This window comes from Pan troglodytes, chromosome 16 (assembly GCF_028858775.2).
Source record: "Pan troglodytes isolate AG18354 chromosome 16, NHGRI_mPanTro3-v2.0_pri, whole genome shotgun sequence".
Lineage (NCBI taxonomy): Eukaryota > Metazoa > Chordata > Mammalia > Primates > Hominidae > Pan > Pan troglodytes.
Genome location: NC_072414.2, coordinates 40772441 through 40794433, shown reverse-complemented (window position 1 = coordinate 40794433; position 21993 = coordinate 40772441). Strand labels below are relative to the sequence as shown.

At 36.9% G+C, this 21993-nt stretch overlaps 1 protein-coding gene across 14 annotated transcripts in view; it reads left to right on the top strand.

The window, feature by feature from the left end:
- The window catches only part of CEP152 (centrosomal protein 152), a 72955-nt gene that overhangs the window by 4277 nt on the left and 46685 nt on the right, over positions 1–21993 (top strand). For all 14 annotated transcript variants that reach the window (XM_063794097.1, XM_003952648.5, XM_523070.7 and 11 more), the window contains exons 2-9: positions 1290–1383; positions 8901–9004; positions 9222–9291; positions 9373–9648; positions 10776–10929; positions 13475–13615; positions 15556–15695; positions 17939–18139. In XM_063794097.1, the coding sequence (XP_063650167.1) occupies positions 1297–1383; positions 8901–9004; positions 9222–9291; positions 9373–9648; positions 10776–10929; positions 13475–13615; positions 15556–15695; positions 17939–18139 (1173 nt within the window). In that variant the 5' untranslated portion in view covers positions 1290–1296. The remainder of the gene's footprint in view (positions 1–1289; positions 1384–8900; positions 9005–9221; positions 9292–9372; positions 9649–10775; positions 10930–13474; positions 13616–15555; positions 15696–17938; positions 18140–21993) is intronic.

Below are 21993 nucleotides of genomic sequence, written 5' to 3'. Positions count from 1 at the left end.
TGTTAATCTTTAATACCATATTCATCTATTCTAGCTTGCGTATTTTCTTTTCACACTTTAATATCTACAACATAGACTGCGTCCTAAAATTAATGTTATGTCATAATTTGATTGGCTACATCTTGTTCCTACTGCTACAAATGGAACTGCGTCATAGAATCAAAGACATCTTAGATCTGATGAAATAGGATATTGTCTGCTCTAGAGCTATTGGCTTCCACAAAAGTTTGTGATATAGTTCGTATCTGTTAAGACGAGGGAGCTAAGTTCTCTATGGTAAAATGCATTTGGATTGCTGGGTCTCCATGCTTCTGATTTTACTTCCAATTTAATGACATTTTAGAGCTTGAAAGGTGTAGTGAATGAGTTGTGGCTCAGGCTCACATCCAAGTGCGTTTCATTGGCATGAACAACAGTGGACTGAATAGGGGGGAGTGTTAGGCCAGGTAATTGATGACACTTGCCTACTTTTTTGTTGTGATTGTTCAGAGCTTTGAAGTTCTGAGGAGTTTATGTATAGTGTCAGGATCCCTAAGTACAATTTAAATCAGCAGCAGCTTTTTTGAATGTAAGTAGTTGAAAACCCATTTCCTGCTGCTGCTTCTGCCGCAGCAGTGACTGCTCCCCAGGGAACTCTTGCTGTTGCTTTTGGAATTGGAAGTCCACAGTGGTGGAGCTTCACAGCCTTCACTTCTGTTTTTCCCGAGTATATTGCCAGAACCTGATTTTATCAAGCTTAAGAGGAGGACATTTAAGACTTATATTTTGTTGTGCACTCTATGGCATTTACTGAATTGTAAATGGTTTCTGGGTAGTAGTCATTCACTCATGATTTAGGGGCCTTCTTCTTGTAAAGCATGATATTTGGATTTCTGATATTTAAAAAAAATGAAGCAATAGGGTACTGCCTGTGCCATGTTTAATATATCACATTTGAAATTTTGTTTGAGCTTAAGAGTTTTACATTTGGCACATTTCTAGTTTATTATTATTGTCATCTGATTTTTCATGTCGGCAAAAATCTTACTGTTTTATACTTTTCAGACCACTAGAAAGGTCTATTCATAGCTTTATTACCTATTTGCATGTTTTCTTTTCCATGAATTGCTGTCATATAGCTATTTTCTATGAATCACCATTATTTTTATTGGCCATAACTGAGTTATACATATTTTCTCCCAGTCTGTTTCTGTCTTTTCACTTTGTGTATGTATGGCATCTCTTATGTAGTTTGTTCTGCGGAGATTTTATGTGGTGTTCAGAAACCAAACATCTTTCCCTTCCCACAGGAGGACCATGTCATTAGACTTTGGCAGTGTGGCACTACCAGTGCAAAATGAAGATGAAGAGTATGACAAAGAGGACTATGAAAGAGAGAAAGAGGTAAGTTGTTAAAAAAAAAAGAGCCACTAAACCCAATCTTTAACAAGTTTTATTTCTTGATCAAAATTATATCATCTTGTGTCATTTCGAAGGGATTTGGATTTTTTTTTTTAAAAAACGACCCTAAAATCTGCTTGCTATTTAGACTGAAAAGGTGAATAAGTGGAATGCTTCTGTTTTTGAGACAGGAATAAAACACAACTGTGAATAATACCATCAGATAAATGGTTAAATTTTTCTTTTCATTTAGGAGGTAATGGTTGGCTTTGGAAGTGGAAGGTTAGTTTCTAGGTGCTTGAAACATTGCCATGAACAAGTCTGACAAGGCTCTTTGCTTTGGGTAGTTTACATCCTAGTGGAGGCAGACAATAAACAAGTAAACAAGTGAGTAAAGTAATTTGAGTGAGTGATAATTTATCATTGATAAATGACAGGGAAACAAATTGGAGTGCTATGAAAGCAATTGGTAGGGGATTGCTGTAGATGGGCTGGTGAGGGAAGGTCTGTGGGAGGAGGCAATATTTGAGCGGAGACTTGACTCATGAGAAGGAACCAGCCATGCAGAAGCCTGAGGAAGAGCAGTCTAGGCCAAAACACCAATGAGTGTAAGCTGGGAAGTTGGGAAGAGACCCCGTGTATGCCACAGATCATGTGGAGTGGCCAGAAGGCCATGGTATTGGGTATATATGAGCCAGTGTTGGGTGGTGGATATGGGTGTCAGATCATGGAAAGCCATGATAAGGTGTTTGTATTTTATTCTAAGAGCAATGGGAAGCCAGTGGAGGATTTTAAGCAGGGAAAATTGATATCATATTTTTGAAGATCTTTCAGAAGGTTGCATGGTGAATAGAATATAGAAGGAAAGGAATAAAAGGGAGAGACCATATTATTTATATATAAAGTGTTTAGCAGAATTCTTGGCACATAGCAAATGTTCAGTAAATGGTGGCAATAGTAATAGCAGCAGTAATAGTGTTATTGGTGGAAGTGAATTTAGTTGTTTTGGTTGTTTTTAGTGTAAGTCAAATTTCTTGATTGTCTGTGATAAAAGGCTTCTTTTGTCCTGATGCTATTTTTTATATGACCCATTTTCTAACATGTAAATAAATCTTTTTTAATAGTTATTGCGGACCATGAGTATTAACAGGAAGCAAGGAATAGGGTCAGTTGACCATTGCTCATGTGGCTGGTGGTAGAATTAAGGCAGTGATAGAAAACTGGCAACTTGCTGAATTTGGTTCAGACAGGTATTGTTGGTTGCAGAGTGCTTTTAAAAAATTGAATCTGTATTTGAAGATGGGAAAATTTTATGCAGCACTGCAGAGTCTCTGGCTTATCTAAAAAACATCCAAAGCCCTGGCCACACCTGGCCTGTATTTGCACATGGCAGCAGGCGGGCTGGAACTGAGCGGTGGCTCTCCTTCCCCAGCTGGCCACAGTCCCCACTTCTCACACAGACATGGGCTTATGCACTCAGACCTGCCTGCTTCACTCTGGTAAATTCTCTGCCAGGGCCCTGAGGGCATTTGAGTTTATGACCCTGGTGAGGGTTTCCGGATTTTGGCAGGGCCCCTCACAACAATTGTTGTGGCAAGGATGGGAATGAGGATTTTCTGTTACTTTGAACTTGCAGCATGAGGTTTTCATGACTGGGCTTGGATAGTTGGCTGGGGTTTAGCCACTGGGATTCTTGAGAAGGTCAGTTTAAGTAATCACTACTGTAAAGAAGAAAAAATATTTTGACAGGTGATTTTTCATTGAGAAATATATTAGAGAGATAGGTAGGGTGTTAGAGAGAGCTTACTGCCAGTGTATTGTGTGGTTAAAATTTTAGAGGGGATACTAGTTAAGGAGGCAATTAATTCTAGATAATATAGAAAACAGCTATTTGGGATCACCTCTTTGATAGATTGTATGCTGGGATAGGGAATTTCAGGGGAAAAGTTGTTCTTGAAAGATCAAGTATCTAAGAATGAGTATTTCTAGCAGAGTGGAAGGATATATAGCTGAATTGACTCTAACATGATGATTATGGTTAAATTTGTAAAAAAAACTTCATGTTAATAAAAATATTTTTACTTTAAAAAATAATTGCTTCAAGGGAAAAAGTGAGATGAGAGGCTAGAGAGGTTCAAATTTTAGTAACAAACTTCGGAACTGTTCACAAATCTTCAGCTGTATGTATACTTTGTCACTACAAGTTAAAGTAATAAATTGGGTGGTCAAACCCAAGCTTGCATGCATATCTAGAAGGTTTTTTTTAACTGTCTCAGTCTTCCTGACCCAGCAATAGCCAAATGGTTCACAGCCTTAAGAGATTAAAGAAAAAAAGCTGTTTTATCCTGTCTACCTGGTTGGTAGCTTTGGGACTGCGGCTTTGGGATTGTGGCTAGGTTATAACTGTTAGCAGTGGGCTAATGCATATTGCTTTCTCTACTTAGTGAATCACTTTGTGTTCAAGTTGCTGATGTGGGAGGAATGCCTTTATCCCTGATGATGTGCTATAAGGCTTACCAGGCATACCACATCTGACTCATAGTCTACCCTGCTAAGGGTTTGTGAAAGCCTCTCTTGGTACATGGTTGGATAGTCCTGATTTTCACTGCCTGGGATGAAAGGCCAGTTGCTAATACAGCATGTTTTTCCAAGCTGTGTTTAATTTTGTTGTTTTGGTGCCAGTTGGGATTTTGTCCACATGTGCCCATATCCCAATGAATACACCATTCCAACCCTCATGCCATCCTAATGAGCAGCTTTACAATTATGATTTTGCTTTTTCCATTTCTATTCTCTCCATTGTTTGTATTGAAGGTCAAATGGAGAAAGTGCCTTTAACATTCAGAAAAAGGAAAGGATTTAGTAAATACTTTATTCAATATTTAGAGGATATTTAGACCAGTGGATCTCAAGCCAGAGACCATCACAAATATACCCATATTTTGGAAAAAAAAAAAGCAAGAATTTTATAGAAACGTCCTATAATCTATTTCTAAAGTGCTACAACTCTTAACGGTACATTAATAAAAGTTGGCTCACTGTGGGTCAAGGCATAAAGGCATAGTAGAGAGGTACATAAACCACAGCTTCTCACAGTGTTTCAACTGAAACTCTCATCTCTTAAAAATAGTCGACAGAGCAGATTAGGGTGTAGATCAGTGAGAGTGATGACATCATAGAGATATGTATCATGTCAGTTAATATCAATTAATTGTCACACATTACTTATGTTTCTCCTAACTAACTGGAGGACATTACTTTCTGATTGTGCCACTTGAGAGCTGCTGGTAATACTTGTCCTTGCTAAGAAGGAGATATCATCCAAAGCAAACTTTTCTTTATAAAGCTGTCCCAGAAAATAATTCAGAAGCTCTTGTATTAACTCATTCATAATGTAACAATATGACTTTGCAAAAATGCTTTTCACCTAAAGTCTCTATACTTGTGATTGCACAGTTGGATATTACAGAGATATAGTTCTTTTTTTTTTTTTTTTTGAGATGGAGTCTCGCTCTGTTGCCCATGCTGGAGTGCAATCGCGGGATCTTGGCTGACGCTGCCTCCCGGGTTCAAGCGATTCTCCTGCCTCAGCCTCCCAAGTAGCTGGGATTAGAGGCATGCGCCACCATGCCTGGCTAATTTTTTTTTGTATTTTTAGTAGAGACAGGGTTTTGCCATGTTGGCCAGGCTGGTCTTGAACTCCTGACTTCAGGTGATCCAACTGCCTCGGCCTCCCAAAGTGCTGTGATTACAGGTGTGAGCCACTGCACCCAGCCCCAGATAAAGGTCTTTTTGTAATAGGCCTGCTTGTTATAAGCCTCTCAGTTGTTGGTAAAGCCACAGCTTAAAGAAGATTGCCATTTTGGACTCTCACAGTCAGCTGGAGTAGACATGTACTTTCTGCAGTGTCACCAGAAGTAGCTCTGTGATTGTTGTTGGTTCTAGATAGTAAAATTATCTGTTTATGTGTGTATATATTCTGGAGCTGGTGATTTGGGGCAGAAATACTTGGTAATCTATGATATCAAGATAATATTTGCTGATGATGGATCATTTAGTGTTGACGGGTCATTTAGTGATGACATATTTGAAAATGATCTTGAGTAGAAAGTTAGATGGTTTAGGTAGCAGGTGGCAGATAGAAACTTGCACCTGGCAATACTGACTTGGTTTTTATAGTGGTACTCGTCTAATAGAATAATAAAGCTCCATTGAGCTCAGCATCATGTATTTTAGAGGCAAGGTTTCCATTGCATAGCCTTTCTTCCACTTTTTAACTGCCTTGTTTGATGTAATTGTGGAAGCATTTTGATATTTTGTTTCCACTAGAGGGAGTTGTAAAGCTAGTATTTGTTTACATTTAGCATGTATCCATGAAAGCATTATTTAATAATTCATATTTGAAAATATCAGAATCTTTTTAGAAGCATACTAAGAGGTCACTTGTTCAAAGGGAATATGACCGTTAGATATTCCATTTGCTACCCTTTCTCTTGGGAGAAGATTATTGTATGGTTTGTAACTTAAGGCCTCTTGCCTTCATGAATATTGAGGATTATAGGCTCTGAAGATAATCTGTTTAGTTAATTTAAGTTGAAAATCCTAACAAAAGGTTTATATGTTCTCTTTTACATTTGCCCCTGAATGTAGGCTTTTGTATGTTCTACATGGGTTATTGCAAAGTGTTTTGTTAGCAAAGTTCTTTGAGTAAAATGCTCTCTTTTTTTTTCTTTTTAAGAAAGAAACATGAAGTAGAAAAGGAGGGGAGTTTATAGAATGATTCTGAATTTATTTCAACTGAAGCCTTAGAGTGGCAAATTATCTTTCTTACAGGGAAGGTATCTGTTAAATTTTAAAACTCGGTTAATACACAGTAATATCCTATTGAGATTGCTGCTTGCTGCCAAAAAGCAGTCTGATGAATTTTAAATTAATGAGTGGTATTAAATCTTATCACTTATAAGGATTGTTATTTCTGTTCTTGAATCTGTATTTGGAAGTTTGATAGCTCTTTAATGAGGAAAATGTATAGTTTCTAAATTTCTCTATTTGGTAACATGCATATCTAGATATGGCAATTTTGTGTTTTATTGCACAGGGTTAGTGACCAAAGGGCAATTTGACAATGTATATAAGGAGGGCACACTTTGATCCTGGGAAATGGAAACACTGGAGGTGGAATTTTGTTCCTGAATGGCCTTATTTAGGAGGACTTCATTTAGCTTTTCTCTGCCCTGAAACTTAAAGAAGCCAGGGAATATGACCCAGCTATGCCAAAGAACTTGATGGATAAATTTTTTGAAGATCAATTTTAAAATGTTAGCATATATGTAAAATATCTTGCAAGACTCTGAATACTATAGGGATGATTTTGCTAGTTGATGTTTATGTATGTATCCAGAAGCATTTTGATTAGCTGATTGCTTATACTCAAATTAATTTTTCTCTGTGGTGTCACAAAGCTACAATAACTGCTGAATTATTATGTAGTTTTTTGTTTTTGTGGGGGGAAAACAATGTACTCTTCAGATGTCCCTGTCAAGGCGCCCCTGAATTTTAAGGCTATGTACTTGAACCTTACTGAAGGTTTACAAGAAAATATTCTTTCTGTTCAGGAGTCTTTACTTAATGTAAGTATAAAAGATTTGTTTTATCTTTCCTTGTGTAACATGTGGGGGTAGTCTTTTTCCTTAAAGCAGTGATGCATAATTATAGACAACAAGTGGTGCTACTTTTAAAAGACCTCATAGATGCAACTTTTTTCTCTAGTGCATTTGTGTCTTTGTAGAATTGCTTTGCTACCTTTCATTTGAGGCATGTCTTGTACAAATATGTTGATGTGTTCTGTTTTGTTTTTCATGTTGTGTCTTTTGTATTTCTTGTTTTTTATATCTCTCAGTCAACTCTGATATGGCTAATTCTCAAAATGATTTTTCAAGTACCTTGCATGTGGAGATGAGCATTTAATGAGGGTCTTGCGTGTTAATGTTAGCGTTAAACAGATTTAAAGATGAAGATAACTTTTGATTGAAGAAAATATCTTTCTCGTTGCATCTTTAGAAGACAAATGGATTGAGAAACGCTTAAAAAAAAAAACCCATCCAGTGAATATGAGAAATAAATATAGAGTGAGGAAGTATTCCCACCCACCTCCAACATACTCTGTTCCCATTCCCAAATTTTATTTCACCAAAGCTCAGTTAAGAATTTGGGGCATTCCTTTCAGACCTTCCATAAAATATATTTATTTAACTTTTACTATACATATTTTGTTTAAGAAACTTTTTTTTTTTGGTAATTCTTAACATAATACTCAGATATGTTTTATGGACACATTCCATTTCTTTTGTACTAATGACAGGTAAAGTGGAAAAAAAAATGCTATAGACCAGGGAGCATCTCATTTTTTTTTTCCTGAAAGGTTTTACAAAGTATTTAAGGTCTTTAAAATCCACTTGCACAATGTTATGGGGTTTGATTTATGTCCTTTGGAGGGATTTAATCAAGCTGTTAATTAAACTGGTGCTTAGTTTCTTAAAGAGAAGTAATTAGAAACAGTTTCCCTAAAAAGTATTTAGTAACATAATATTTGATCTTCTAATTGTTACATAATTTAAGAAATACATTATATTGGGATTTTTAGGGTAATATTATTATATTGGGTTTTGAAGAAAGACAATAGCAGACAGTTATTGAAATCCTAAATGTTATTGAATTATGTCTAACAGACTAGCTGATTTATTCATCTTTTTATCGCATTTGAAATTTGAATGAATTAATTTTGTCTATCTAGTTTATATAATAAGCAGAATGCTAAAACTGATTTTTTTCTAGAAAATAATAGGAGAGAGAAATCAAACATTTAATGTCAGATGTAGTGTCATGCTTTTGCATGTGCTATCTATAGAAAACAGTCTTCCAACTCTTCTTTTACTCAGATGTTGTATGAGAGCAGAGTATTATGTATCTTTTCATCTTTGGAATTAGATGGCTCTCCACTAATTAGTGACTCCCACGGGTTTCTACATTATCAGAGCATTTAAGGGCTTCTAGGCCACCTGCTGCTGCTGCTGTTCTCATCACCTGGCCAGAGTGCATCTGGCTACTCACATTCCCTGTGGGATGCCTAATTGTGAATTCCCCAAGGTCTGATTACTGGTAAAACAGGATTCTGAGACTTGGTCTGCCTGCCCTGTGATAACATAATGCATTGATTGTACCATTATTGTGACTTGCTGTGTTTCCATAAAAAAGTTTTTGAATTCTGCTCTATGTGTATTTAAATCTGAGATCTTCGTTAAAAAAAAAAAGCCTTCTGATATAAATCCTAAAATTATGTATTCCCTTTTCCCCAAGTGAAATGATGAATATAATTTGTGTGGAACTTAAGAAGTTAATTAAAGGAGGGAATTATGAACTTCTTTGACCTCTACAGTAAAAAACCACTCGTTCCAAGGCAGCTTTGGCTTGGTGTCTTGTGTTTAAGTTGGTATGATATTGATGCAGACCTTTTGACTCAGTTGCAGCAGTTACTCACAGACCTTCCCCATGAGATGCTGGATGACGACCTCTCCTCTCCAGAGCTCCAGTATTCGGACTGCAGCGAGGATGGCACAGACGGACAGTAAGCGCCTGAAGTCACTTTCACTTGTATATTGCAATTCTATAAGTCTTTTTCTTTTGATGAAGATTAATAATTACATGATTATAAAATTGTAAATTGATTCTTAAAATTTTGGGTGAAGATTGGAAGGAAAAATGTTAAAATCTTGGGGTTCTTTGTGTTATCTATGTACAAATAAATGATAGGCTTTAAATCGAAAGTATTCCTTTTTCTCGAGACCACATCATCCTGAGCAATTGGAGATGAGCTGGAATGAGCAAATGCTGCCCAAATCTCAAAGTGTAAATGTAAGTATCTGGTGTGATGATGACTTTGGTGAGGGTGGGACTGGATCTTCGTGCTTTTATTTTACTCTTTTTATCTAATAGGGCTATAATGAAATTCAGAGTTTATATGCTGGAGAAAAATGTGGTAATGTCTGGGAAAAAAATAGAAGTAAAACTGAAGACCGACATCCTGTGTACCATCCTGAAGGTGGAGATGAAGGTGGAAGTGGTTATAGTCCTCCAAGTAAATGTGAACAGACTGATTTATATCACCTTCCTGAAAACTTTAGGCCATATACCAATGGTCAGAAGCAGGAATTTAATAACCAAGCAACCAATGTAATTAAATTTTCAGATCCTCAATGGAACCATTTTCAGGTATTGTAAAAACTTGACTTTCAAGAACTTGTGTGTGTGCACACGCATTTGTGTGATGTTTGTGTGTGTTCAGGAAATGTATGTGAGTACAATGGTAAGATAATTTAACCACACGAAGTTCTGAGAGGGCACTTATTCAGGTTCATGGTGAATTAGTCATGGTATTTTCTGTTTACAGTCTAATACAATCATGATCTTAAGTCAGAAGTTTAAAATAGAGGCTCTTTGGACATAGTTGATTAAACATTAAAAGTTGAGTCTGCCAAAGAATAACTATCCTCATTTACTGCTGCTTCTACCACTGCACTGTGCTTCAATGAGAAGCTATGTTCAGGTCTCTTATTGTAGTTTTTAAAGCAGTAATTCTGTGTAGGTGGCAACATTTAATTTCCTCAGTTTTCTTGCTCACCACCCATAACAAATTTTAGGTTAAACATGTCAAAGCTGATATCTGTTTTGTATGGTGATATAACAGTAGACAGGATGAATGTGAAGGAAAAACCAAAAAACCTTGTTTTTCCTGGGGGGGAGTTTAATGAAGTAAGACCTCAGGATATAGTTAGTTGCTTCTTAGAATTTCTCGATGACAGCAAATACCTCAACAGCTAGTCTGTGTCACGCAATGACAGGATGGATTTTTTAGGCTGTTAAGTGGTTATTTTCTCTTAATTCTATCTCCGTAGAATGTTATTATTCATCCCATAAGAGTTACTATTTATTAGATATGAGGCACCATGGTCCATGTTCATGTTATTGGATATGTGCATTTTTATATTCCCAAGATGTTGGCATAATCTAAATCATTTGTAATAAAATATTTCTATATAGTCTTATTGGAATTCTTGGGTTTTATTTATAAAATTGCCTTCATTGTGTGCTCAAAAGTAGAATTCAGATGTCTATAAATTATGTATTGCAGACTTTCAATTAATAGTGTTAAATAACAATACGTGCTACTTTTGAGCAGATGTGTGTGTGTGTGTGTGTGTGTATATATATATATATAAAAACAACTTTGAACTGTACCAAAAGTAAGTTCTGTAACGTAACATTAATTTAGGTGTCTAATTCAGATAATTTTGGAAGAAAAGGCCAAATCTTAATGTCAGTTTCATTTGTTATCACAGGGTCCCAGTTGTCAAGGTTTGGAACCGTATAATAAAGTGACATATAAACCTTATCAGTCTTCTGCCCAGAATAATGATGGCTCACCAGCCCAGGAGATAACAGGAAGTGACACATTCGAAGGCCTGCAACAACAATTTTTAGGAGCTAATGAGAGTAGGTATCAAGTTTATATTTATTTTTTAATACCACATAATTGGGGAAATTTGAATACACAATGAATATTTGAGCACATTCAAGAATTATTATTTTGTAAGTATGACAATAGAATTGTGCTTGATATTTCAAAGAGCGCTTATTTTTAGAGATATATACTAGAGTATTTATGAATAAACTGACATGAAGTCTAGGATTTACTTTAAAATAATAGGCTGCTGAGGGGTAATGTTGGGTGGGAATATAGATGTGGCTGAATTGGCCATGAGTTCATAATTGTTGAATCTGGGAAATGGGTTCGTGGAGATTCATCATATTATTCCCTTTACTTTCTTATGTATTTGAAATTTTTCATAATGAAAAGTTAAAAGACATTTTCCCAACTTTATATTTCAGTCATTCTAGTTTGTTAAGCCTTTTCTTCTTATTTGTATAGTGTTAAGTATCCTTGCCTATCATACAGGATACCTGGACTTATTTGAAATTTAAAAAAATTTTAAAAGACTTTTTATGAACTTTATATATTTTTTTGACTGAAGCCTAATTTGGAAAATGAAACATAGTTTTCAATCTCAGATTTTTGACTATATAGAAGTGTAATTTAATACATCAGCACTATCATCAACTTTTTTCTTTTGATTTTACAGTTTTTAGTCAACTCTGATATAAATTACTTTATATTCAGAATTACTTAGATATCAGGTTCAGTCATGTGGCATTTGCCAGTTTTTTTTGTATAGTATGTATATAAATATGAGAATGAAAAAAGTGCTTATAGGTACTAGAGAATTCTGAGATGAAATGCTAGTATCAAAAAACAAAAATCCCAAAATATAAACCCATATAGTGACTGTACTGAATTACTCTTGTCATACTGTCTGGCATACTAAATAGCTTCTAATTATTGTGCATATTGAAGAGCCAGTGTAATTCTAGAGTGTGGCAGCAAGTGTTTTTGTTTTACTTTTTGTTTCCCTTTAATTATTAGGGGAAAGGTCATACTGGGTATTCTGGCTTACCTGGGCTATACCAAAGAGAAAACTGGACTTTTGGGTTGTGACTTCATGTTGTTGCTTCCATCGTACACTGGGACGGCAGGGTAGTTACAGGGGGAGGCCCAGAATTCATTTTCCCCTGAAGGAGTCAACAGCAAATATGAGGATGGCCTCTCTTTGTTCTTAAGTTTTTTGTGGAATGAGGAAGTGGACAGTGTATATGACATAACTGGTTTTAGGTTGAGTAAATGAACCTCACAGCAGTGGCCTGACATCTCCTTAGTGTTTACTCTTTCAGTTCCCTTGAAAAGTTGTATTTGTATCTCCTGGTCTTTCTGCATATAAAAACCTTTCCTTACCTTTCTTAACAGTCTGCACTTCTTCAAGTTGAGTCAGGTACACATTTGTCTAAATTTGACATTTGGAAGTTAATTAAATAACTTAATGGTAGCGCCAATTTAGTGATTATAGTTTCTTAGCAACAGTAGTTTAAAAAATTTGGAGATGGGGCTAGCTTTACTATAAGACCTATGAGGAGTTTGACTTGTATAAACTTTTCAGTCTTTAATTTTCTTTATTTAACCAGATCTCTTTTTAAAAAGAGGACAGAATTATTTAGTTAGCAAGTGGTTAAAACTCAGTAAATGCATTTATTTCTGATTGTAAGCTAACAGAAACATTGCTCTAGTAGTAAGTAGAATATTTATCATTATGTAGTTGAAGCATACCTACCAATCCTTTTTTCCATTTTTTTTTCTCTTTTTAAAGTGGTCCCCAAATGACTAATTGTTTCTAAAAGAAGACTTCAAAAAAATTTTTTTAAATTATGTATTGGTGGAGTAGATTTGCAGGTTTGTTATATGGGTATATTAAATAATGCTGGGGTTTGACTTCTAGTGAACCCATCACCCAAATAGTGAACATAGTACCCAATGGATAGTTTTTCAACCCTTCTCCCCTGCTCCCTCCCCAAAATTCTTGATTAATCTATTCACTAGCTAATTAATTCAGTTATGTGCCAGCATCAATATAAATATAATATTTTCCCCACTCCTGCCTAAAATAAAATATTTTGAGGCTGTCTAGAAATTTTCTTTAAAAATGATTTTATAGAAGCTGATGTACTTGTTTTGTTTTTAATTTTCTGACAGCATATTACTTTATTTCATTGCAGTTGTTATATACTGATTTTTAACTGGCTAAAATGGTAGTTAGTGATTCAGGGTTATAACTTAAACCAGTGACTTTCAAACTTTTCTAGCAGTGACCCACTGTAAGAACTATATTTTTTTACATTGTGATATGGTGTACAACATGTATCTATATGAACAGGTATATATAAATGAAACAAGTTTCACAAAATAAGACTGTTTCTTACTACATGATGCACTCTGATATATTCTCTCTTTTTTAATCCTAGTCACAATTCACTGAATTGATTTCATGATGCTCTAAAAAGTTGTAGTCACAGTTTGAAAAACACTGCTTTAAATGACTATAAATTTATATTTTGGTATGTTTTTATCTAATAAATTGTCTTTAATTCCCAGACTCTGCAGAAAATATGCAGATTATTCAACTTCAGGTTCTTAACAAAGCAAAAGAGAGACAACTAGAGAACTTAATTGAAAAGTTAAATGAAAGTGAACGTCAAATTCGATATCTGAATCACCAGCTTGTAATAATAAAAGGTAAGATGCTGGATGCTGTCATTTATGAGGTACACTGAGTTAGATATCTTGTTTCCAATAACCTCAGATTACATACGAAGCTTAGAGAGTAAAAACACTTGGTCAGAGGGCTCATAGTGAGTGAGGCATAGCAAAACAAAACCCAGGATTTCTGAGTGTTGGCCTTGGATTACTTCTCTTTGGAACACGCTGTTTTGGAGACCAGTCACGGTGGCTTACGCCTGTAATCCCAGCACTTTGGGAGGCTGAGGTGGGCGGATCACTTGAGATCAGGAGTTCAAAACCAGCCTGGCCAACATGGTGAAACCCTGTCTCTACTAAAAATACAAAAATTAGCGGGGCATAGTGGCAGGCACCTGTAATCCCATCTACTTGGGAGGCTGAAGCAGGAGAAGGAGAATCACCTGAACCTGCAGGCGGAGGTTGCAGTGAGCCGAGAAAGCGCCACTGCACTTCAGGCTGGGTGACAGAGTGAGACTCTGTCTCAAAAAAAAAAAAAAAGACACTCTATTTTGGAGTCCCTATATTTTCCTTTTCTCACTTAGGCTTTTAGAATCATTGAACATTATTTAACTGTACTGATGGCATTCTGTCCTAAAAAGTTGTTGATTCCTTATGTCTGATTCCTTATGTCATTACTCTGGATGAAGTATTCCAGCTTTCAGAGTGATTTGTGTTTAGTTTGCACTGCAGCGTTTTCTGAGGCTACAAATTAGCATAAACGTTTTAATCCAAATAAGAGTTAGTGATTGTGAAGTGCCATGTCTGAGATAAACACATAGAGTAAATACAGATTCAAATTATAATTGCTTACTCCTTGTGCTTTCTCTAGTTTTGGTCCACATTGAACTTTCATTTGCAGAATAATTTTGTGATTGAACTCTAGCTCATTTCAAATTTAATTGATGGTAAAAATGTCTCTTTCTGTAATGCTCATAACATTTATTTTGAGAGAAGAACTTGTGAGCTGTTATAGCAAAGTATGTGGGAAGAATTTAACATTAGGTGAATTTAAGAGTTCATTCCAAGTGGGTCGGGCACGGTGGCTCACTCCTGTAATCCCGGCACTTTGCGAGGTCAAGGAGGGCGGGTCACGAGGTCAGGAGATCGAGATCATCCTGGCTAACATGGTGAAACCCCATCTCTACTAAAAATACAAAAAATTAGCTGGGTGTGTGGTGGCGCCAGTAGTCCCAGCTACTCAGGAGGCTGAGGCAGGAGAATGGCGTGAACCTGGGAGGCGGAGCTTGCAGTGAGCCGAGATTGCTCCTCTGCCCTCCAGCTTGGCGACAGAGCGAGACTCCGTTTCAAAAAAAAGAGTTCATTGCAAGTATGTGTAGGATAATTAGTCCTCAGATAACTTCTTTGATTAGCAGGGATTTGTCCCCAAAAGGGATGCAATAATAGTTTTAAAGGAAGTAGTTCTGCTTCTCTAAAAAAATTTTTTTGGTATCAGGTTTGTTTTTTTTTTTAATTTTTAATTTTAAATAATTTATTTATTTGGGGCTGGGTGAGGTGGCTCACGCCTGTAATCCCAGCACTTTGGGAGGCCAAGGTGGGTGGATCACTTGAGGTTAGGAGTTCGAGACCAGCCTGGCCAATATAGTGAAACCCCATCTCTACTAAAAATATAAAAATTATCTGGGAGTGGTGGCAGGTGCCTGTAATCCCAGCTACTGGGGAGGCTGAGGTTGTAGTGAGCCAAGATTATGCCACTGTACTCCAGCCTGGGCGACGGAGTGAGACACTGTCTCAAAATAAATAAGTAAGTAAGTAATTTCTTTATTTGGTTTTCTCTAAATCAACTAAAGTTCATTTTTCTGAATTAAATTTAATTCAACAACATTTATATATGATACAGATGTGATATCTGATTGGGATTGTGACATTGGGGTCCCTCTACAGGAACATTATTTATATAAACATTTTTAATACCGTAGATGAAAAGGATGGTTTGACTCTCAGCCTTCGAGAATCACAGAAACTCTTTCAGAATGGAAAAGAAAGAGAGATACAGCTTGAAGCTCAAATAAAAGCACTGGAGACTCAGATACAAGCATTAAAAGTCAATGAAGAACAGGTACCTATTTTAACTTATGTATGGTAAAAAAGTTAAAAGTTTAGTTATTTAACAAAACTTTTTGTAGGGTAGGACTAAATTTAGAAGAACTTTGAAGTTATTGACAAAGCATTAGAACTTAAATTTCCTGACTGCAATAGTTTGCTTCAGAATTGGTATCCCGAGAAGCTTTTATTTTTATTTTTCCTGCTGCTTCTCCATTTGGAGAACTGTTCTTTAAACTTGAGTTTAAAGTGGTGACACATTCACATTCTTTGATTAATGAGCTAACCATTTGATTTTTGGAAATAGTCATAAGTCATTGGTAGCTAAGCCTGGTGGTGGTTGATTCATTTTTTGGCAGGGTGCAGGGTTAAAAATGAAAGTGATGACTGGGTGCAGTGGCTCACGCCTGTAATCCCAGCACTTTGGGAAGCCGAGGCGGTCGAATCACCTGAGGTCAGGAGTTCAAGACCAGCCTGGCCAACATTGTGAAACCCTGTCTCTATTAAAAGTACAAAAATTAGCGGGGCGTGGTGACAGATGCCTGTAATCCCAGCTACTCTGGAGGCTGAGACAGGAGAATCGCTTGAACCCAGGAGGCGGAGGTTGCAGTGAGCTGAGATTGCTCCATTGCACTCCAGCCTGGGGGACGAGAGCGAGACTTGTCTGAAGAAAAAAAAAATGAAAGTGACTATGAAATAATGAGCTTGGTTTTGAGTGAGACTTGTAGCTAAGTCTGAGGATGGTTTAATGAAAGAGTTTAAACAGTGTTTAAACAGTGTTGTCTCATGTCTGGCTCCTCCTCATCCTTCAGGTCTTAGCTAAAAACAATTACCTTTTCAGAGGACTTGCTATTCACTTTATATGTAAGGTAGCCCATAGCTCCATCCTCCAACTCACCTTCATCATGCCATATTCTATTACTCTATAACTATCTGAAATGATCTCATTTGTTTACTTGTTATTTATTGTCTCTTCCCACTAGAAAGTAGTAAGAGCTTAGACCTTTTCTGTTTGGTCATTATGTCCTTAGTGCTTAGAACCCTGCCTGGCACAAATTATCTGTGTCATTCAGTGGATGGATCTCTTAGCAATGAAAGCAGTATTGGAATAAATAGGCAATCTCTGGAATAGAATGAAGAATAATTCTCTTGAAATTTTAATTTTTGTATGTAATGTAGATTATTTTTAACTTTTTGAAAACCAATAGTTATTAGATTAAAAAGTTAAGTTGCCTTTGTGTAGTAAAAGGTTATAACTTTGTAATCTTTTTTATGTAAGCAACAGAATCACCAAGTGTATTAGTTTCCTATTGCTGCTGTAACAGATGACCACAAATTCAGTGGTTTAAAACAACACAAATTTATCTCACAGTTCTGGAGGTCAGAAGTCTGACATGGATCTCACTAGGCTAAAATCAGGGTGTCAACAAGGCTGCATTGCTTTCCGGAGGCTTTAGGGGAGAATCCATTTTCTTGCTATTTCCAACTTCTAGAGGCCACCTGTGTTCCTTAGCTTGTGGCCCATTTCCATCTTCAAAGCCAGCAATGAATGGCTGATTGAGTCTCTCTGGTTCTGACTTTTCTACCTTAGTTTTTCTCATTTATGGACCCTGTGGTTACATTGGGCCCACCTGGATAATCCAGGCTACTCACCTTATTTTAAGGCAATCTAATTAGCCATATTAATTCCACATACAATCTTAATTTTCCCTTGCCATGTAATATAACTGATTCACAGGTTTTGGGGATTAGGACATGGTCATTTTGGAGGGCTATGATTTTGCCTACAATACCAACTGTGCAGTTATAGCTTTGAAAACTTTGTTTTTAGTAAATGACCATTGGCAGGTTTCATCAGTCTTTCAAGGAACAGTTGTCATTTTTCTATGACCTAACAATTGGGTTACCCCACACTTTGGTCATAGAGCAATGCAAACAGCACTGGGGCCATCACGGCATCAGCAGATTCCGTGCCTGATAGCCACATCCATCATGCTGCGCAAAATCCTCTTTCACTCCCCTCAGGTATCTACCAAATGTATTTTCTCAGGGAACATTGTTTCCAACAACTATGGGCCTGGAGGGTCCCAGCTAGGGATGTTTTAAGGAGCTTGAGCCATGATGAGCGGAGACCCCTTCTCTACTCATTAAAACATGCTTGAGTTTTAGTTTATAGTAAAAGTAAAAGTTTATAGACAGCACAGAGCTAAAATACTCTGTGTATATTTTAAACATGGATATCCTGTGTGTATTTACTAGATGATCAAGAAGTCCAGAACAACTGAAATGGCTCTGGAAAGCTTGAAGCAGCAGCTGGTGGACCTTCATCATTCTGAATCACTTCAACGAGCTAGAGAACAGCATGAGAGCATTGTTATGGGCCTCACAAAGAAGTACGAAGAGCAAGTATTGTCCTTACAAAAGAATTTGGATGCCACAGTCACCGCACTTAAAGAACAGGTTGGGATGATTTCAAATGAGCAACTGTTATCAACAAGTAAAGCTGGTTATGTTTTGTAACTGATATTTTATGGTTCATCATATAGAAGTCTTGGATGTTTGTAGTAAATGTTAGATTGTGTGTGAGGTGAGTGAAACTTAAAAGCCAGTGATATTGGCTGGGCGCAATGGCTCACGCCTGTAACCCCAGCACTTTGGGAGGCCAAGGCAGGCGGGTCACCTGAGGTCAGGAGTTCAAGACCAGCCTGGCCAACTTGGTGAAACCCCGTCTCTACTAAAAATACAAAAAAAAAAAAAAAAAATTAGCCGGGCGCAGTGGTGCGTGCCTGTAATCCCAGCTACTCGGGAGGCTGAGGCAGGAGAATTGCTTGAACCCGGGAGGCAGAGGTTAACAGTGAGCTGAGATCGCACCACTGCACTCCACCCTGGGTGACAGAGCGAGACTCTGTCTCACCAAAAAAAAAAAAAAAAAAAGAAGCCAGTGATATTTTAATCTGAGAATACATCCTAAAGGTATACTTTTGGAAACCCTACTTCTTATACGATTATTAGTACTTTCTCAACTTTCACATTACTTGTCCTTTATTTGTAGGGTATTTGTGTATGTTGTTTATATGGTCCTAGAATAAATCCAGACCAAAACAAATGAGTCTGCCAGCGGCTGGCTAGAACTTGAGAGGTTACCTTGGAAGCTTAACCAGTAGAAAACCTTACTTGAGTCTCCCAGCATTTGGTAATTCACCTGTCAATACAGTCTGTTGAGAAATGATTCTTGGGAGGAGAGTAAATTTTGAGGACAGTATAATTTATAAAATAAGACAGTCTGATCTAGACTTAATGAGATTTGCATCTTGAGCATATTGCACAGTGAATTTTTATTATTTTCACTCAAGGGGGAATAAAATATTGAAAGCTAAATGTGAGTCAGGTGGTGAGTTTGCTTGTGCTCCATAACTCTAGGTAATCACTTGAGTGAATAACATTTCAGAATTTATTTTTCTTAATGTAATTTCAAAATTGATTTAACTTAAGGGAAGGAGAGAAGAAAAATCAGATGTGAGGGTATGGAAAATTTCACCACACTTAAAATTCATGCTGATTTGGGTTATTTCTGACCTATATAGCTGCCTCTAATTTTTCCATGCTTTTAGGTAGAACTATATAAGAGTGCATTACTGGCAATAATTGTTTATCATTTTATTTTATTTTTACATGTATTTATATGCGTTTTTATTATATCTATTTCATTATGTATTTATTTTATATAAAAAAATTGTGAATTTGATCAATGTGGAGGATATATAGGAGTAGGGAAAGATGAAGGCCAGTTACGGTGGCTCATGCCTGTAATCCCAGCACTTCGGGAGGTTGAGGCAGGTGGATCACTTGAGCCCATGAGTTCAAGACTAGCCTGGGCAAAATAGTGAATCCTTGTCTTTACGAAAAAAAAATAACAAATTAGCTGGGCATGGTGGCATGCGCCTGTAGTTCCAGCTACTTGGGAGGCTGAGGTGGGAGGATTGCTTGAGCTCAGGAGGTCGAGGCTGCAGTGAGCCATGATTGCACCATTGTGCTCCAGCCTGGGTAACAGAGTGAGACTCTTTTTCCAGAAAAAAAAAAAAAAAAATGAAGGCTATACCAAATTATTGAAAAGTCTACTTTATAGAATATTTAAACAAACAGAATTTGAGATGTAGCTTCATAAATTTTTATTTTATTTATTTTATTTTAAAGTTAGTTTTGGCCAAACACAGGGTAACATTGAAGTTAGTTGGACTTGGACAGTAGCCCTTCTTGGATGACTGGAGAAGAGTGGATCCTGGTGGCTTTTCCTTATTGGGTTGGGGGTCTCCATTCTCTGTTGACTTAAACACAGTTTAATTAGGGTTGGATTCGAAGGAATTTCTAGTGTTTTCTACCCCTGTGCCCACTGCATTCTCTGCTGTCCACTGCCCCACCCCCTTCAATAGAAGAACTCTACAGTAAAGTCAGAACAAATTCTTGATTCTGTGCTGGGTGGGCTTCAGACCCCTGAACCCATAAATTGAAGGCGTTAAGGTCTTTTCCCACTGTTACGTTCTTTGCCTATTTTTACTTTGTTTTATTATTTTTTTTTTAACAGAGCATGGCACTGATGTTAGGCTCTGCATATAATTGCATAGCTGCTTTGCAAAGTGGTGATTCCAAAGCGCCTAACAGAAGCCCAGACCTCGGCATCATGCCACATATCCATGTAACACACCTATACACATATCCCCTGAATCTAAAATTAAAAACAAAATGTCTGTAACTAGTATATTTTGAGAAATTTATGGATTGTAAAATTATTAGTGTTTTTCTTAAGACAGCAGCTTTTCTGGGTAGAAAAGATTGTATGCACTCACAACATATTATAATAGTTCTTTTTTTTTTGGCTGATTTTCCCTTGAATTTGTTTAGTGAGACAGAAAAGGTGAAAGAAATGGGCTTCTTGGAGCTCAGTGTTCCTCCAATGTCATAATTCTCTCCTGGTAAACTATCGCCTGGACTCTCTCCACCAAACTGACTTTTACCTCCTCCCATTCATGGAAGTGTCATGTTAAGATCTCTGATTATCTCCTTGTTGGTATATTACTTTTTTCCTTCTGTCTCCTTGAAAACTTCAGCTTTTGGTGAAGTCATGGACTTTGGTTTCTATGTCATAACCTTTTACCTTTTCTTTAATGTTGTATTTAAAGGCTCCACTTTGAACACTTTCTGTTGGCTTAGAGACTCCCACAGACTTCTCTGTGTGTGGTCCAGTCCTCATTTTCCTGTGTGCTAGAACCCTGTCCAGTTCTTTTCCCTCCCACAGATTCAGCTGTCATCTCTATCATCTCTCTGTCTCTCTCTCTCTTTTTTTTTTTTTTTGAGATGGAGTCTCGCTCTGTTGCCCAGGCTGGAGTTCAGCCGTCATCTCTTTATCATTACATTTGTCTCAGTCTTGAAAAATGTCTGCCCATATCAGTCTTGAACTACTCAAGCTAATCATGGCAAACAATGAGCTACTCAATCTTTTTTGATTTTTGGTATTAAAACTTTAAAGTTTTATGAGTATGATCTGTTTTCCTGAACTTGTCAATAGGATACACCATAGTTTAATTGATTGTTACATAAAATCAAATTATTGGCAGAGTCTGCCTTTTCTTTACAATTTTTTTATACCTACCTTTTCTTTAACTTTGTTTGCTAGTTCCCAGTCCCTTGTTAACACTATTGTGACCTCCCCAGAATATAAATATTAGCTGTCTCCCCACCCCTTCTTGCTGTCATTACTGTCATGCTGTCATTAATATGAGCTCATTCATTGTTTTTGCCACGTTACTTTGGCGCTTTAGAACCAGGTTTCTCAAGCTGGCCTGGAATTAGCAGCAGTGTGCCAGGAGGTTTGCAGTGCTGAATAAACATGGACTAGTTTCCAGAAGCTTCATTTTGCTCAAAAATTTAGTAGAAAAAATTTAAAGCAAACACAGCTTCATTATGAAATAGAATACAAAATTCACATGGATTTTTAAGCTAAAATGGGAGACTTCAGAGTCTCTTTGCTTCAAGGTACTTATGTATTAGTGCTCTTATGGGATGTACCTTGTGTTAGTATCCTTAAGGTGTTATTGGGCTTTAGGTTATACTACAGATCAGGCAGCAAAAGCCTAAGGCCTTTTCTCTACTTCAAAGCCCTTTCTCAGTATTCTTCTTATTTCTTATTTTCTTTAGGTTTTCTTGGGTAATTTCAATTAATCAACTTAATTCATTCCTCTGCCTCTCCCATGCTCTGCCATTTGCCTGGAATTCAGCCTGTGTAGCCTTTTTTGAAAGAGAGGTGATGATTTCGACAG